General features: G+C 38.2%; 2 protein-coding genes across 2 annotated transcripts; one reads left to right on the forward strand and one right to left on the reverse strand.

Annotated features, from left to right (window-relative positions):
- The first annotated feature begins 1,980 nt into the window (after positions 1-1,980).
- Positions 1,981-9,082, forward strand: LOC129097059 (probable histone deacetylase 1-B). Its single transcript, XM_054605761.1, has 12 exons — positions 1,981-2,122; positions 3,116-3,228; positions 3,716-3,833; positions 3,931-4,005; positions 4,309-4,447; positions 5,596-5,737; positions 5,829-5,921; positions 6,002-6,110; positions 6,194-6,574; positions 6,687-6,842; positions 6,944-6,989; positions 8,134-9,082. The coding sequence occupies exons 1-12, from the start codon at positions 2,074-2,076 to the stop codon at positions 8,159-8,161; spliced, it is 1,449 nt and encodes a 482-aa protein (XP_054461736.1). The 5' UTR covers positions 1,981-2,073; the 3' UTR covers positions 8,162-9,082.
- A 3,684-nt stretch (positions 9,083-12,766) lies between these two features.
- eif3i (eukaryotic translation initiation factor 3, subunit I) lies at positions 12,767-17,990 on the reverse strand. The gene is given in 12 exon segments (XM_054606037.1): positions 12,767-13,297; positions 13,393-13,485; positions 13,646-13,719; positions 13,809-13,898; positions 14,025-14,135; positions 14,527-14,585; positions 14,588-14,653; positions 15,707-15,856; positions 16,140-16,205; positions 16,513-16,600; positions 16,694-16,786; positions 17,881-17,990. Coding segments are annotated over 12 exon segments (975 nt in total). The 5' UTR covers positions 17,884-17,990; the 3' UTR covers positions 12,767-13,215.
- Positions 17,991-18,858: the final 868 nt, after the last annotated feature.

Genomic DNA, 18,858 nt, shown 5'->3' on the forward strand with positions numbered 1-18,858 from the left:
TTGGAGGTAATTGAACACACCATCACTTCCATGTTGGATCCAATGACCCCCCTGGCCCTCGATTAGTCTTACGGCCCTGAGATCAGCACCATTACCTCCACTCGCTCCTCCTCCATCACATCTACCATGTTCCCTCCATTTGAGGCAGGCGACTGGCCTTCTGAACATGGCTAGCTGAACACAGCTCTGCTCTGGATGGACTGACCTAGTTCACATGGTGGTACGATGAGTTGAGATCTGAGCTACATTTGGACCCAGTCTTCAAATAATTATGAATTATTGAAACAAAGCTGTGGCCTCCGTATAAACAAACCCTTCTGCTTCCTAAAGCAGATGATTTTCTTAAGCTCAAACAGTAGATTTATTTTATAATAAGTGTCTTTAAAGACCAAGAGAAATCATCAAAACTCATCTTAATATTCTACATACACTAGCAGCAGTAACAGTGAACTGCGAATTATTCATGGTTTAATCTTGGCAGTGTTTTTGTGTGATCATCTATATCACTGTTTTTGTTTGCACTGCATACTATACATGATAATCTATAGGTGATCGGCTCATGGATGCTGCATTCTTCATTCTGAAAATGACGGAGTCTGCAGAGACTTGGAAGAGACAGTCAAACACAAGTGAGCTTTCACTGCCACCTGCTGGACATTTATGAAGAAAACCACAAAGCTGATCACCTATTGTCTGGTTTCCCAATCTGTTCCAGCACTAAGCCTGCATCAATATGTGCATAATCAGTCTCGTTGTGCACTGCAATATCAAACAGCACAGTAAACGCTCATAGAAAAAACATGCATTTCACAGATTACTATTTTTAGCTGTGATTCAAGATGTACACATATTGGCAAGAACATGCATTTGTGCATGTCCCTGTCTGACATTATATGCCAAATCCCATGACCTACATTAGATGCATCTCCTTGCAAATGTCATTTTATTCTATTTCTGGTTGCCTTCTTTTAATCTAGCCAGGGACAACTGATGAAAATGAAAATGTGTACTGTTTATTTTTCTTGATCAATGAGAACCTTCCTGTCAAATAAATTAATGAAATGCAATAAATATGGAAATATGCTGTGGACAAACAGTTTTTAAAGGTCTAGACCCTAAAGTGGACATTGCTAATTGTTTTAAATTGAGATTATACACTGGAGACAATTAGCAAATGCATTTTAGATCCCAAGATCTAAGCTTAGATCACTTAACCATCAACAGATGGAGAGGACACCTTTCTATGTGTACTATATCAGACTATATTAACCTTTTATGGCTGACATTAAGGGTTATGAGACATATTAAAGCAAGGCAAGCAGTGTTAGGGAGGCAAGCTACTGATTTTTTAATCGGCAAATCAATAATCAAATTATTGTAAAATATTAAGGGTTATGAGACATATTAAAGCAAGGCAAGCGGTGTTAGGGAGGCAAATCAATAATCAAATTATTGTAAAATATTAAGGGTTATGAGACATATTAAAGCAAGGCAAGCTACTGATTTTTTAATCGGCAAATCAATAATCAAATTATTGTAAAATATTAAGGGTTATAAAGCAAGACAAGCGGTGTTAGGGGGAGGCAAATCAATAATCAAATCAATAAACAAAATTGCAAAAAATAAATAAATGCCGTTGCAGGGTGGGGTGTGGGTTTTCAGGGTGGACCTGCAAGTTCCACACATGTAGAAGTGGAGGATTTATTCTGAATAACTCAATTAAGCACAAACAAACTGAACCCCAGAGACTTGTGCCTTCCCTGCAGAGAGGAGCTGCTCATGTTTTTTCATAAACTCATAGTCAAATGTAATGATAATAAAACAGAAGACATTAAAAACCAGCTTGCTTTAATCTTTAATGCCACAGTCTTCTGGTCTAGACACTGTCTGTCTGTCTGGAGCTGCAGCCTCGGCGGTCCTCTGTTTGTAAAACAGGCTCCTCCCACTTTCTAAACCAGGCTCCTCCCACTCGGGCGATCCGCGTCTCTGATTGGTCGACGGGCAGCTCAGCGCTACTTCCGTGGCGCACCAGAGGACCCGGTGCGCTCTTCACGGTGGAGTAATCGGTGTAAAATGGCGCTGTCTCAGGCAACAAAGAAGAAAGTTTGCTACTACTATGACGGTGAGTGTGCGCCAGTGTCTGCACAGCGAAACGGCGCTGATGTGATGCTTCCCGAGCGTGCAGCACCAGCATGCTAGCGTTAGCATGCTCGGTTAGCCTAGCCGGTGCAGCATGCTAGCGTTAGCATTCCATTGTGCGCCTAGCTAGCCTGGTGTTCATCCGGGTTCTTTTGTGATGCTTTTTACTTTTTTTTTTTTTAATTAATTAATTAATTAAATAAAAATGCAAACTGTTGTATATATATTATATTGTATATTGTATGAGTGTTTTCATGTTCCTGCTTTCAAATGTCAATTTGTTTATTTTTTTGTTGCATGCATGTGCAAGTAGAATCCCCTGATCACATGACTCCTACCTCCTGTCTCCTACCTCCTACCTCCTATCTCCTACCTCCTGTCTCCTACCTCCTACCTCCTATCTCCTACCTACAGTACCAGTCAAAAGTTTACCTTCTCATGCAATGGTTTTTTTTAACTTTTTTTCGACTCCTACCTCCTGTCTCCTACCTAAATATACCTTTTATATAGGCTTAAACACAGTAGCATGAGACTCATTAAAGCTGATGCAAATTGACAATTTCTTATTTATACAGTACCAGTCAAAGGTTTGGACACACCTTCTCATTCAATGGTTTTTCTTTATTTCTTTATTTAATTTTTTTACATTTAGAAGACATCCAAACTATGAAGGAACACATATGGAATTATGTGATAAACAAACAAATGCTCAACAAACCAGAATATGTTTTATATTGAGAAGGTGTGTCCAAACTTTTGACTGGTACTGTGTATCTCAAGTGTCCACATTGTAATTTGCAGAAGATTGTCCAAACAAAAGGGGAAGCCTTGCAACAGTGTGGATTGGATTGTAGACTGGTTTAATACAATAGTCTACAATCTATGCACGTCTGTGTTTTCCTACAGGAGAGACAAAATGCACTGAATCAATACGTTTTTAAGCTAATTTTGTAATATGAATTTTCTATTTTCCCAGGGGATGTGGGGAACTACTACTACGGCCAGGGCCATCCCATGAAACCCCACAGGATCCGCATGACACACAACCTCCTTCTCAACTATGGACTGTACAGGAAAATGGAGATTTACGTGAGTTATAGTTATGTCCTCCCACGAAAGCCCCCAACACTCATAGTCATGCATTTTATGTGTCATTATACTTCCTCAAGTGAATATTACGTCATAATCTTAAAATAAAGTGTGATACAAACAGGGTTTTTACAGCATTCGTTAAATTGCGATTAAGGATGATAGTACACATATTGAAGTTTTGTTTGATATGGCCCAGTGGTCTTATATGTACAGTGTTTTGCATTCAAAAGAGTGAGTTCCACCCAGAAAGCATTGGCAGTTATTTGGTTGCTGACTGAGAAGATGTGTTTTAATTGTTACTTTCTCACTGTGATGTAGGTATTTTTCATATTTAATTGGCTATCCTAGTCCATTACTTTGTGTTTGTATATTTGGATGACCTTGTACACATGTAAGTGAATGGAGACTGTGTGCATAAAACATGTTAAAATCAGACGTGGCAGCGGTCACTTTCTTCCTCATCCTCTTTTCTTTCTGCTTCCAGAGACCACACAAAGCCAGTGGTGAAGAGATGACAAAGTACCACAGTGATGACTACATTAAGTTCCTCAGGTCCATCCGACCAGACAACATGTCTGAGTACAGCAAACAGATGCAGCGATGTGAGCGTCCGCTTCTCCTTTTAATGGACGCAGAAGTATTCTTACTGTTCACATATGTTTCATTTTCTTTGTCTTGTTCTGTTTCTTTTTCTTACAGTCAATGTCGGAGAGGACTGTCCGGTGTTTGATGGTCTGTTTGAGTTTTGCCAGCTCTCAACAGGCGGATCTGTCGGTGAGTTATGCCAACAACACATCTGATAATCTCCCTTTGTGCACCAGCCTCCCAACAAGTGGGACATTTATGACTGTTTATGGAATAAATCAGGAGTATAGGCCTCAATTTAAACTAGTTAATCCTGGCCTACCTGTGGTAGTCCTCACTGGGGAGAAAATGTGACGCAGCACTGTTCAGGTGTGCGTTGAAACTCTCTAATGCACATGAATAAATGTGAAGACAATATAGGGCATTTGGATCAACACACTAAAGTCCATTAAACCCACATTGTATCTTAACTGTGTCCATTCTTTACTCTAGCTGGGGCGTTGAAGTTGAACAAGCAGCAGACAGATATCGCCATCAACTGGGCCGGCGGACTCCACCACGCCAAGAAGTCTGAGGCCTCAGGTTTCTGCTACGTCAACGACATCGTCCTGGCCATCCTCGAGCTGCTGAAGTAAGCTGCTGTCTTCCTTTTTCAAAAAAATCATCCTGCCCTCCGGCTCATCTGTCAGTGTCAGTGCATACACATTTTAGTGAAAAACTAGGTTGCTGACTTCGTCATATTCTTGGAGCGTCTACGTGTTTTTAGAGACTAGTACAGTGCGTGTTGGGAGTGGGCCAAATGCATCATTTGAATCTGAGAAGTGAAGAAGAGTTTGGTTGTAACATTAGTATATCAAGCAGCACAAGTGATCTGCAGTCAATTTTTATTATTAGATTTCTATTCATGAATAAAAGATTTTGCCAACATAAAATTTATAGTAAGAAATCTAATAATGTTTTCTTGTGTTTTTGAAGAAACCGATCACCACAGTTTCCCATAATTAGTTCTTGCTGTGTGAACAAACTGTTTCTGAATATTCATCACAGAATGAATGAATGATGATGATGAATAATTATGAAGGACACTTCCTTTACCTTATTCAAGATTAGTTATTTATGAGGAAGCTTCCACACATTCTTCCAATATGCCATGAAGTATGAAATAGAGACAACATCTCTTAAAGTATGACAGTTATGGCTCTTTAATTATTTACGGGATTTAATGAGAAATAAATTCTTCCTACTTGGGAGTGAGCTGGGTTGGGTAATCTCTACTTTCTTATGTTCAATGAATCAAAATCAAGCAGTAAGACACTGACTTCCAAAATGTATTTAAACAATTCCTGCAGGCTCTGGTTGTGAAGTAACCTTGTGTGGGCGTAATGTGTCACCAGAAGCCTGTTGAAGCTTGGACCCTGTAGAAAATGACTAACTATAGTGTCATTTTTAGTGTTCAAAACATTCTCATTTCTTTTCTAGTACGCTTCTATGTTCGTCTTTGGCTTCACTGCCAGCTGGTCACACTCACGTACGATACGGTGGTAGAGAATTGAAGATGAAATCTGGATATCACCATTGAACCAACGCAATGTCGATATTGTGTTCTGGTTGTTGATTAGCAAAGACCCCAAGGAGAGTGTCATTTTATGTGTTTTGGCCAATAACTGATTTAGAAAGAAAGAAAAATGAAATACATAAGTTTGATATAAGAGGTCCCAACCTTATGGAAGGAAAGCCTCCTCTGGGCAAGATGTTAACAGAATCCTCTCTCCTCTCCAGGTACCACCAGAGGGTGTTGTACATAGACATTGACATCCACCACGGCGATGGAGTGGAGGAGGCCTTCTACACGACGGACAGGGTCATGACCGTCTCTTTCCACAAGTATGGGGAATACTTCCCTGGCACTGGAGACCTGAGGGTAAGTTTGTTGATTTCTAATTTTCCTTCTTGGATCATCTCAGATGTTGTGCATATGTCGGCAATAATTCAATTATCTCCACTGTGTGCAGGACATCGGAGCTGGAAAGGGAAAGTACTACGCAGTGAACTACCCGCTCAGAGACGGCATTGATGATGAGTCCTACGAAGCTATCTTCAAACCCGTAAGTCAACTCTTATTTAGGCACTATCTAATCACCTCCTTTTCCCCGAGCGAGGCTGTTAATATGTATGTTTGTGTTAGATCATGGCTAAAGTCATGGAGATGTACCAGCCGAGTGCTGTCGTACTCCAGTGTGGAGCTGATTCTCTTTCTGGAGACCGACTGGGCTGCTTCAACCTCACCATCAAAGGTAGAATCACAATTCCCTCGCCCAAGACAACACTCAAAAGGTGCTTTAGTGCTGGAGAATCTAATATGTGCGTGTTCCTCCAGGCCATGCCAAATGTGTGGAGTACATCAAAAGTTTCAACCTGCCCCTGCTGATGCTGGGCGGCGGAGGCTACACCATCCGCAACGTGGCCCGCTGCTGGACGTACGAGACGGCCGTGGCCCTGGACTGCTCCATCCCCAACGAGCTGCCCTACAACGACTACTTTGAGTACTTCGGGCCCGACTTCAAGCTGCACATCAGCCCGTCCAACATGACCAACCAGAACACCAACGAGTACCTGGAGAAGATCAAGCAGCGTCTGTTTGAGAACCTCCGTATGCTGCCTCACGCCCCCGGCGTCCAGATGCAGGCGATCCCCGAGGACGCGCCCCACCCGGACAGCGGAGACGAGGAAGAGGAGGACCCCGACAAACGCGTCTCTAGTAAGAGACTTTTACAGGCGTAGATTTAGACGGGATTGCAGCCTGAGTTAAATACTGTATGCTACAGTAAAGTTCTAGTCTGTGTTTGTAAGTATTTCTTTCTGTGTTTCAGTCCGAGCCCACGACAAAAGGATAGCCTGCGAGGAGGAGTTCTCTGACTCTGAGGACGAGGCGGAGGGGCAGGGAGGAGGCCGCAGGAACGCAGCCAACCACAAGAAGGCCAAACGAGTGAAGAAGGAGGAGGAGAAGGAAGGGGAGGAAAAGAAAGGTAAGACTTGTTCACAAGCCCAGTCGGTATTTGTAGATGAATATATCATAATATTATGTCATAACATTGTGCTGATCATATATTTTTCCTGCCTTTCTTAGAAGTGAAAGAGGAGGAGAAAGAGGAAGAGAAGATGGACACATCAGGGTAAGAGAGTGGCACATTAACAATCTGATTAATTAACTATTATTAGAATAAAGAACGGTTTCTAACCTGTTACAGTGAAAGCTGTGAAAACAGTCGGGCTGTAGCTGACAATATGCACAACTGCAATAAATATGCACTATTTAATGAAATAAATGCAGAAAGGCTATTGACACTACACCAGACTTTGAGCGAAGTCATTTTAGATTCACAACCAATCAGATCATGTCCTGGCTTCCAAATGGTTGAGACACATTCCATATACAGTAAAGAGTCAAGGAATCAGGTGGCATGTATAGAAAGGCAGTATATGTAAAATAATTCCCCTTGTGGTTAAGAGTCCCGACCCTCTTATCTTGCTTGTTTTCTGTTTGTGTTGTGGGAAAACAGAGCTTGACATTAAGCGCTTGTTTTTTTTTTTTTCTTGACATTAAGCGCTTGTTTTTTTCTTGCGTAATAGCCATGCTTATGTCTGATACAGAAACATAATCCTTTTACCTTGTTATTGCCATGTATAGTGGGTATTTGTAAAACGAGATACTTCATTAAGAAATAAATGATAGTATTTTTATTTAAATATTTGCTTTGATTCAAAAAAAATTTGGCTTAATCATGTTTTATTAGCTGCTTAGAGCTAGTGTTAGTATGTTAAACAGGTCTCAATTACATCTGTATTATATTACTATGGAAACATCTCCTTCAAACAATTATATTTATTCAAATTTCTTGCCGAAATCTTAATTTTCAAAGTTTACGTTTGAATTCATCATAATAATGTTGTTTTTTCACCTTTGCCCAGTACCAATGTTGACAGTTTGGAGCTTTAACGCATCATACTGTAACATCAATGCAACCTTCATTGATGTTAGCTGTTTGCTCCGGTATAAGCAGAACTGAATATTGGCCTCTAATAAAGATCCCATTTATTGTTGAGCCCTGCGATAAAACACTAAAAAAAATAGACCTTTTGACCTCATCTCATCATAAACGAAAAAGATGATTTGTATATTTGTAAATTGTCAAAGCATCAATGTGGGTCTTTTGAAAAGGTCACGGTCTAAAAGCTGCTTCATAAAGAAGAGAAGTTTCCTAGACTGACAGCGTGTCTGGTGGTTTGATTCATAAACTCCTTCATTGTTTGTTACAGACCAAAAGAAGAAGTGAAGACAACTTGAAGTCTGATTGGAGGAGGAAGAGTTGCTTGAACTGTCGTCCTCAAATCCCACTGATTCCTATACTCTCCTGCTGTGACAATAGGAGCCTTTTTCTATTCCTCTTTTATTATTTGTTCTTATGGGCAAACCTGGTTTACACTGTATTATTATTATTACATTTGTTACCAACCTCAGTGAAACACCAGATGAGTGGGCGGGGCAAATCCACAGCTGTTTATCAGTTTTGCGTTCCCCGCCCTGTTCACTGTATGGAGCGTAAACCCCACCCGACTGGTGCTTTTATGTAGTCTGAAAACAAATGCCACAAATCCATTTTTTCTTTTTTTTTCGTGTGAACCAGGTCTGCTTTAACGTGAAGAAAAGCACTCAAACGATTACTGTTCCTATCATGGTGTTACAGATTTTAAAGTTTTAGGGGCTTATGTCAAAAATACCTGCAGAGATGTAGATGATTTATAAGAATAGTGCTCACATGCAAAAAAAAAAAAAAGGCTTTTCTGTTTAGTTTTTAAACATCTATTTATGATACTGTAGAATAACCAGCATTTGGCTTGCTGTGTTGATTTATCAGTGAATGCATGTTTAGAATAATCTGGCCTTCAGCATGTATATATCGCTCCTTTTCTGCGCGGACAGGCCCTGGTCTATGCTCAGTAACTTATTTTAATTCACCAACGGTCCCTTTAGCCCATCTTTCCTATGAACATGGTCAGTGTGTTTCTTCTTCCTGCATCGTTTGTATGTGAAGTATGAATGGGGACATGAAGGTTTGGAGATGTTTGGAAGTGAGTAACTTGTTTTAGATATTTTGTACCATTATACATAAAGGTAGAGTGAGCTGGTTAAATGGACCCTCTACATGTGGTTGTTTGGAGTTTTATCCTTGTGAAATGTGCATTATCATAACTTTTTAATAAAAAATGAAGAAATTAATCCAAGTTTTTTTTTTTTTTTTTTTTTTTCTCAACCCGCTGCTACTATTCCAACCAATACTGCTTCTAGTATCATCATTCTATGAAATCTAATGCTGCTGTTATTAGTATTAATCATTTTTCTATTATTATTTCTGTTAATATTGGTTACACTACTGCTTTTATTACTCTTAAAAGCATGATATACTATTATTTTTTTATGGAAAACAAAATGACAAAATATATTATGCCTTCATGACATCCTATTCCATTTTACATTTTTTATGAATTAGGTATAACTGTTCAATTACATTTTAATTACTTAAATCCAAGTTTTTTTTCCTCAAGTTAATTTATTCACCCTCAACAGACAAATGAAAACACAACTAATTATATTGGTTTTTTTGCTTCTGGTTTAGATTGCATTACATCATGTACAGTTTTTATTTCTGGTAACGGTGTTAGTTAAATTAAATTCAAACGTTAAAGAAAGACTTTAAAAAAACAGCTGAAACCCTCTTGTTCCTGAGATGTAGTCACCTCTTCTGACCTCTTGACCTTCATCCTGCAGAACAGGAGAAATGGCAGCAATGATACAAAGAATGATGGACAAGCTTCTTGACATTAGAGGTCAGTGTGTGCTGGTTTCTCACCTCTTGCCTTCAGGAGGGAATCAACACATTTGATGGGAACGATATCAGCTTTGAATCTTTTGATGACTTCTTGACATACTGTACTATGACTATTCTAGTACACTATTCTATTCTATCACTTTGTAAGGCTTTTTTTACTAATTCAACTTTTTTTTGACTTTTTTCGACATACTATACTATGACTTTTTTTTAACTTTTTTCGACATACTAAACTGACCTTTTTCTGACTTTTTTCGACATACTATACTATGACTTTTTTTCGACATACTATACTATGACCTTTTTTTTTTTTTAAACTTTTTTTCGACAACTATACTATGACTTTTTTTTTCAACATACTATACTATGACTTTTTATTACTTTTTCCGACATACTAAACTGACCTTTTTCTGACTTTTTTCGACATGTTATACTATGACTTTTTTTCGACATACTATACTCAGGCTTTTTAATGACTTTTCGACATACTATACTATGACCTTTTTATTACTTTTTTCGACATACTATACAATTACTTTTTTATTGATGTTTTCGACATACTATACTATGACTATTTGTTTTTTTCAACATACTATACTATGACTTATTTTTTCTAACTTACCATACTAAACATTTTTCATCACATATAATACTAAGACTTTTTTATGACTAACTATTCTGTTCTATTTTTAAAACACACCATCCATTCATGTTCACTAAAGCATGTTACTAACTCGGCTTCATCCCTGGAGCCTCTGCTCTCGACTCGCAGGCTTCCATGGATCTTGGCTCCACCTGTGCCTGATGCCGTGGCCCTTCCTCACACCCGCTGCTGCTATTCCAACATCATTATCATTCTATGAAATCTAATGCTGCTGTTAGTATTAATCATTTTTCTATTATTATTTCTGTTAATATTGGTTACACTACTGCTTTTATTACTCTTAAAAGCATGATATACTATTATTTTTTATGGAAAACAAAATGACAAAATATATTATGCCTTCATGACATCCTATTCCATTTTAAATTTTTTATGAATTAGGTATAACTGTTCAATTACATTTTAATTACTTAAATCCAAGTTTTTTTCCTCAAGTTAATTATTCACCCTCAACAGACAAACGAAAACACAACTAATTATATTGTTTTTTTTGCTTCTGGTTTAGATTGCATTACATCATGGACAGTTTTTATTTCTGGTAACGGTGTTAGTTAAATTAAATTCAAATGTTAAAGAAAGACTTTAAAAAAACAGCTGAAACCCTCTTGTTCCTGAGATGTAGTCACCTCTTCTGACCTCTTGACCTTCATCCTGCAGAACAGGAGAAATGGCAGCAATGATACAAAGAATGATGGACAAGCTTCTTTACATTAGAGGTCAGTGTGTGCTGGTTTCTCACCTCTTGCCTTCAGGAGGGAATCAACACATTTGATGGGAACGATATCAGCTTTGAATCTTTTGATGACTTCTTGACATACTGTACTATGACTATTCTAGTACACTATTCTAGGCTTTTTTTCTATCACTTTTTTTGTAAGGCTTTTTTATTTTTTTACTAATTCAACATTTTATACTATGACTTTTTTTCGACATACTATACTATGACTTTTTATTTTTTTTTAAACTTTTTTTCGACATACTATACTATGACCTTTTTTTTTCTGACTTTTTTATTTTTTTCAACATACTATACTATGACTTTTTTTAAGACATTATACTATGACTTTTTTCGACATGCTATACTATGACTTTTTTTTTTTAAACTATTTTTTCGACATACTATACTATGACTTTTTTTTTTTAAACATTTATAATGACTTTTTTTTCGACATACTATACTATGACCTTTTTTTTACTTGACTTTTAAACTTTTTCGACATACTATACTATGACTTTTTTCGACATACTATACTATGACTTTTTAATGACTTTTCGACATGCTATACTTTTCGACATGACCTTTTTATTACTTTTTTTTCGACATACTATACAATTACTTTTTTATTGATGTTTTCGACATACTATGACTATTTGTTTTTTTCAACATACTATACTTGACTTATTTTTCTAACTTACCATACTAAACATTTTTCATCACATATAATACTAAGACTTTTTTATGACTAACTATTCTATTTTTAAAACACGCCATCCATTCATGTTCACTAAAGCATGTTACTAACTCGGCTTCATCCCTGGAGCCTCTGCTCTGGACTCGCAGGCTTCCATGGATCTTGGCTCCACCTGTGCCTGATGCCGTGGCCCTTCCTCACACCTGCTGCTACTATTCCAACCAATACTGCTTCTAGTATCATTATCATTCTATGAAATTAATGCTGCTGTTATTAGTATTAATCATTTTTCTATTATTATTTCTGGTTACACTACTGCTTTTATTACTCTTAAAAGCATGATATACTATTATTTTTTATGGAAAACAAAATGACAAAATATATTATGCCTTCATGACATCCTATTCCATTTTACATTTTTCATGAATTAGGTATAACTGTTCAATTACATTTTAATTACTTAAATAAATAAGACTTTTAAAGAGTCTTTTTATTGACATCTTCATGACATACTTTACATTTTTAGGACTATTTTATGATATACTATATTATGACTAATGACATAATCAACTGACTTGTTAGTCATACTATATTCATCTTTGTCATGGAATAGTATACTATAACTTTGACAGAATATACTATATAGTACGTATAACCCTATACATACTATATCATGACTTGTGGTTTTTTTTTTACCTTACCATTTCATGATATACTTTAATATTTTATAACATACTATACCAGCTCATTTATAACATACTTAAATGATTTTTTTCATGACATTCTAAACTTTTACTGTTTTTATTCTATACTAAACATTGAATTTTATGCTTTCGTGCCAGCAAACGATACGTTCAGATTGCTCGATTGATGATATTTTGCACAAATGTCACTTTTGACTCAGATAAAAAAGATTAGAATTTGGTTGTCAAAGTTCCCTGTGACTGTTGACAGATTGAGAGTTGAATAGATCACGCAGTCACAACTTGGATTCAGTAAATTTTATAAGTGAATTAATGTGGAATGGCAGAACAGAAAATATATCAACTCAAATTCTACTTATTTGTAGAATCAGATTAAATTAAATTGGGTATCAGGGAGTGTGAGTTTTGAAGTCCAGTCACGATCGCTTCACGGGTCCAGGGTAGAAAAACTGCTTCTGATCCAACCAAGAGAGCTTCCAAGTGATGTTAGAAAAATTAATAAAAAAAACACCAAAAACTCTCGTCTCTGAGATGCAGTCACCTGCTCTGACCTCTTTACCTTTATTTGAAGCAATTGGTGAAAAAGTACACTGATGACAGATCAGTTCAGATGAAGGGAATGAGGGGAGGTTGTAAGTAGACGGTAAATGCACTCGAGTCTGTTGATCCTTCTTCCTGACTGGACTGAGTACGGCGTGAGCTGAAGCTGTGTGGTCAAGGAGCCGGACTGTTTATGCCTCCAGTTCAAAGTCAAAGTACTGTGGGTCAAAGTAATGAATCCTAGTGTATCCGTCCTCTCCTCCACTGCTGTAACTGTAAACAACAACCATAGTGCAAGGACAACGTTAGCAGTGACGCACACAAGAACCTTAGACCAACGTCATAGGACAGTATTATAGAAGTCTTACCTCTTGCCATCGGGGTGGAATGCCACACAGTTGATGGGGCCGAAATGACCCTTGACCCTGCCAAACTCCTCTTCATAGGCAGCATGGAAGAACCTGAGGGTGGAGAAGAAAAAGAGAGGTCAGTGCCCAAATCTGGACTGACCCTAGCTAAAAGAAAAGGGACCAAATACTGTAAAACTGGCTTTTACTATCAGGTATGTTCATTGGGAAAGGAGGTTCTTTCCTGACCCGTGTAGTGAACACTTTGACTCACCTGGCCTCAAACTTGCCGATCCTGGTGGAGGTAGTGGTGACCTCCATGGCCTCCTGTCCACCTCCCATCACCACCTGGAAAAGATGAAGTGACCAGATTAAGTTTTACGTGTTGACAGGACACACAGCCTTTCCTCGTTTTTTTACTGTGAGTCTTCACTTACATGATCCATAATGGGGGAGATGGCAGCAGAGTTGACAGGTCTCTCTGTCTTGAAAGTCTTGATATGATCCATAGTGGCGGAGTCAAACAGCTGAGAGGAAAATAACAAAGCATGACATCAAACAGGTTACCAATACATGGATTATGTTCTCTATATACACAACTTGTCTGGTTTTTTGTCTGCGTCAAAGAGCCAGCAGAGCAACAGGGACTTTACCTTTGCAGTGTTGTCCTTGGAGGCACTGATGAACATGGTGAGGTCCACTGATGTCTGGATGTCGTTGATCTGCTTGGTGTGCTCCTTGGCCTTCTTGATGATCTCTCCAGACTGCAAATAAAGAACAGTTACAACAATCAACTTTAAATATACTGAATTAAAAAAAGAAAAAAAATGTGTTCTTCAAGCCAAGCCTTGTCTGAAATCACACATTAATATGCTTTATCTTCTTAATCACTGCAATGTGTTTAGACATATCTGCTGGCAAACTAAGAATGTATTTCCCTTTCTAGTTCATTTATTGTTTTGGGCTTGATAACAAACAAAATTTGTTTAATACTATGAGACGAAATGAAAAATGCCCTTTATGACCCTTTCAGAAGCTGAAGAAGCTCCAACTTCTGTTTCACTGGGACTTTAAGCCCCACAGCCGGTGCCACATGAACACATTTAGTTTATCACACCCCCTAAAACGTTTCTACACAGTCAGTGTTTGTCCTACCTTGGCGCTGAACTGGTTGAACTCTCCGTTCTCATGGCCAGCGATGACGAACTCCCCAGTGGTCCCCACACAGCACTGGTTATCTTGTGGTCAGCGCAGGGTATCGACAGGTAGGGCTGGTTGTCCTCTGCAGAGACAAACGAGGGAGAAACTCACATTACACCACAGAGAGGAGCCACATTACTGCTGATGGATATATTCTATGACACTATAACTGTTAAAAAGGTAAACACGTTTTTGCTCAGTTTTGAGGGAAGGCCAACACAAAATAATCACCAGATGGCTTAAAAAGGTGCTCTGTTGAATATTAAATTGGAAATGACTATTCATACAGTGATGTTACACCTTATCACGTTGTTAATAACTGAGAAAGAGCTATAATGTGTCCTGCAGAGGAATATTGTGGGTTTTATATTAAAGACAAATTCAACATTTGCAATGATGCATGATTTTCTATCCACTACTCAATAAGTATCTAACTATTACTGCTGATGTTAAAAAAAGAGCCATATAAGTTACTACTTAATAGCATCTAATAACAAGAAGGGGGGAATATCCAATAACTTCTTTATAGTGTGGGATATGACAAGTTAAATAAGGACATCCAATTCATGCAATGCAGTTTTAACAATCGTATTTAACCCAATCGAAAGCTGGATGTTGATGTAATATCAGTCTGGTACAACATAACTAAGAGTTGTGTATAAGACAAGTACGGTGTGTCACTATGCACCACCGCTGTAAGGGATGTGAATGGAAACACATCGAACATGCTGATGCATATTTGACAGCATCACTGGGATGATCAATGTTTGGGTGCTTTGAATGTTTGAATAGAGTCGAGGTGGCACAAATTTGAAACTCATCTTATTCTGTGTATTTAGTATTTTCAGTTTGATAGCATAACTTCAGTGTGAAACAAATAACCTGTAGGCTTTTGGGAAGGTGTTCGTTCAGTGTTCCACAGTGTAAATCGGAATGGTTTGAAATGTTCTTTATTTTTATAATAAAAATAGTTTACCAAAACCTCAATCCCAAGCAATAGGATTTTGTACTATCGTGTGTTAGAATAAATGAAAAGAAACATGTCATTATCCTTTTTATCTACGAGCTAAACTCACACAGAACCGTGACTTATTTGTACTGTTAAACCCCCGAGTGTGCGTCTTTTGGTGCGTACCGATCTGCTGTGGATCCCTCAGGTCAAAGAAGTTCAGGAAGCACTGGTAGCCCATCTGCTTGTCTGTGGAGAACATGATGATGTTGCCGCTGAAGTCGAAGCCGCACGTTCTGACAGCAGAGTTGGTCTCGAACAGGGCCAGCTGTTTACCTGAGTGGCACAAAGACACAGGAGTCAGTGGATGAAGGGTCAACACATTCAAATCGTGAACTGGAGAATTTACACTTTCTGCTACTGAAGTCAAAAAGGCTTTTTTTTTTTTTAAGCACAGGACAACTAGGAAAACCTTCCACAACAAGGACCAGTGTCTAAATTAATCTAGCACCCAAAAAGGCCCTGGAGGAGGAGAACTTTACCTTATCGCTGACTGGTCAGGACCTTCACACACACACGTAAACACACACACACACTTTGTTCTTTGATCTTTACATACCGGTCTGACAGTCCCACAGTCGACAGCTGTTGTCTGCTGATCCCGTCAATACGTTCTTAGTGTCCCCTGAGAGAGTACACGTTAAGGAAACCAACATGTATGTAAACAGACACGGCATCACATGCATACAAGATCGTAATATTTGTTTGAAATCCCTCTTTGTGCTCAGTGTTCTCTCTCTCCTGCTCGAGACACCCATCTGGTTTTTGATCATGGTTTGTTTCCACACCATACAACAGAGCACACACATGTTCCACTCATCCACACACCACTGTTGGATTAAGTTTTCCTCATATTTTTGCCATTGAGTTTAATAAATCAACATGTATGCAAACAGACAAGTGACAAGTGTATTTCTTGTATAAAAGGATACAGTCACAGTCGACACACCACACAGCTCCTGTGTGTCCATTGTAGGTGCCGAGCCTCTCTCCGTTGACAGAGTACCACACGTTGGTCACCTACAGCGGGAGACATTACAAATGCATGTTAAAAACGAGTCAATACCAAACAGAGTTGCAGCAGGAATAACATGAACATTTCCATTCTCTCACCGTGTCTTTGGCTACAGAGAAGAGCAGGTCTCCTTCTCTGTTGTACTTGATTTGAGTGATGGACCTCTCGTGGCCCTGGAGCAGGATGGGTCTCTGTGGAGGGGAGTGAGGAGACATCAGCATACCTGGTTTGCATCACAACGAGAGGAACACAAGTCTAACCCAACCTGACCTAACCTGACCTAACCTAACCTGGGGTAACTGGCTCACTGTGTAGCCTTCAATGAAGCAGGTCACCCCAAGAAGTGTTGTGGCTCCTTTTAACAGCTAAACACTGTGGTTTGTGATGACAAATGCCAGTCTAACCTCTAACCCCTAACCTAACTCAACCCCTAACCTAACATAACCTAAACCTAACATATCCTAACCCTACCTATCCTAACCCTAAACTAACATAACCTAACCTAACATAACCTAACCTAACATAACCTAACCATATCCTAACTTAACCTAACATAACCCTAACATAACCATAACCTAACATAACCACCTATCCTAACCCTAACATAACCTAAACCTAGCATAACCATATCCTAACCCTAAGCTAACATAACCTAAACCTAACCTAACCCTAACATAACCCTACCTATCCTAACCCTAAGCTAAACATAATCCTAACCCTAAGCCTAACATAACCTATCCTAACCCCTAAACATAACATAACCCAACCTATCATAACATAACCCTAACATTAACCTTATCCTATCCTAACATAACATAACCTAAACCTAACATAAGCAGATAACCATATCCTAACCCTAACATAACCCTAACCTAACCTAACCCTAACATAACCTAAGCCCAACATAACCCTATCCTAACCCTAACCTAACATAACCCTCCCGGTTGCCCGTCTCCTCCATGCAGCAGGTCCTCGGTGTTTATGTCTCTTAACAGATACTCTCTGGTGTGTGATGATGACTCAGCTGTGAACATGAAGCTAACTCGAGCATCTTCACCTGTTATACACCAACACTCACCCTGCTTCACACACATCACGCAGCTACCAAGCTAGCATCGGCTAATGCTAACGCTAACGCTTAAGCTAGCGGCTATGCTAGCTAACCTGAGCTAACAGCCTCAGGACGTAATACAGTAAATGTTTATTATTATATTATTATATCAGTATGAATGGCTGCAGAGGCTCTCACAGAGACACATATACATATATACACATGCATACTCACCATTCTGCAGGTCCAGGTTATTCACACCGAAGAGAAACGATCAGCACTCGTGTTTCAAGCGCCGGAGCAGCGGCGGAAGAGGAAGATGACGTATTTCCGGCGCAGAAAGGCGGAATAAAGCTAGAGCGCCCTCTGTCGGTGACATGTCAGTACTGCACCCACATCAACACAACACCCAATCCCTTCAGTTTAATATAAGAATAACACCCAATAACAAGAATACAAACTTCATTCATTAATTAATAATTAATTATACATCTTCAATTTTACTTTTTCTGTTTTAGTTTCCATTAGCACTTTTTAGTCAAATTTTTCAGGATTTATAATTGTTATTCCATTGTTCATTATTGTTTATTATTTTTTGCTATTTCTGGTTGTTGTAATCTTTAATGAAACTCTGACACAAGAATTTCTGCATTCAAATCACCAAAACTTCCATTTAACCTTAAACAAAGGGTGAACCAAGGGTGTTAAAATGGGATTTAAAGGGGATATAAATTATTATATTATACATCTTCAATTTTACTTTTTCTGTTTTAGTTTCCATTAGCACTGGTGTAAGCACCACTTATTATACACTTTGTTGTTCTGTTATACTTTTTCTATTTTGTTGAATATTTCAGAATTTATAATTGTTATTCTATTGTTCATTATTGTTTAGATTTTAGTTATTTTTTTTTTTTTGCTATTTTTGGTTGTTGTAATCTTTAATGAAACTCTGCATTCAAATCACCAAAACTTCCATTTAACCTTAAACAAATAAGAACTCCAAGGGTGTTAAAATGGGATTTAAAGGGGATATAAATGGATAAATTGATATATATATATATATATATATATATATATATATATATATATTATATTATATTATTATATATCATACTACACCACCAGCTCTGTATGCCATCCCAGTAGACCACAAAACACTAAAAACACTAAAACATCTGTGCATTATAAGATAAGATAAAATAAAATAAT

Source organism: Anoplopoma fimbria, chromosome 10 (assembly GCF_027596085.1).
Source record: "Anoplopoma fimbria isolate UVic2021 breed Golden Eagle Sablefish chromosome 10, Afim_UVic_2022, whole genome shotgun sequence".
Taxonomy (NCBI): domain Eukaryota; kingdom Metazoa; phylum Chordata; class Actinopteri; order Perciformes; family Anoplopomatidae; genus Anoplopoma; species Anoplopoma fimbria.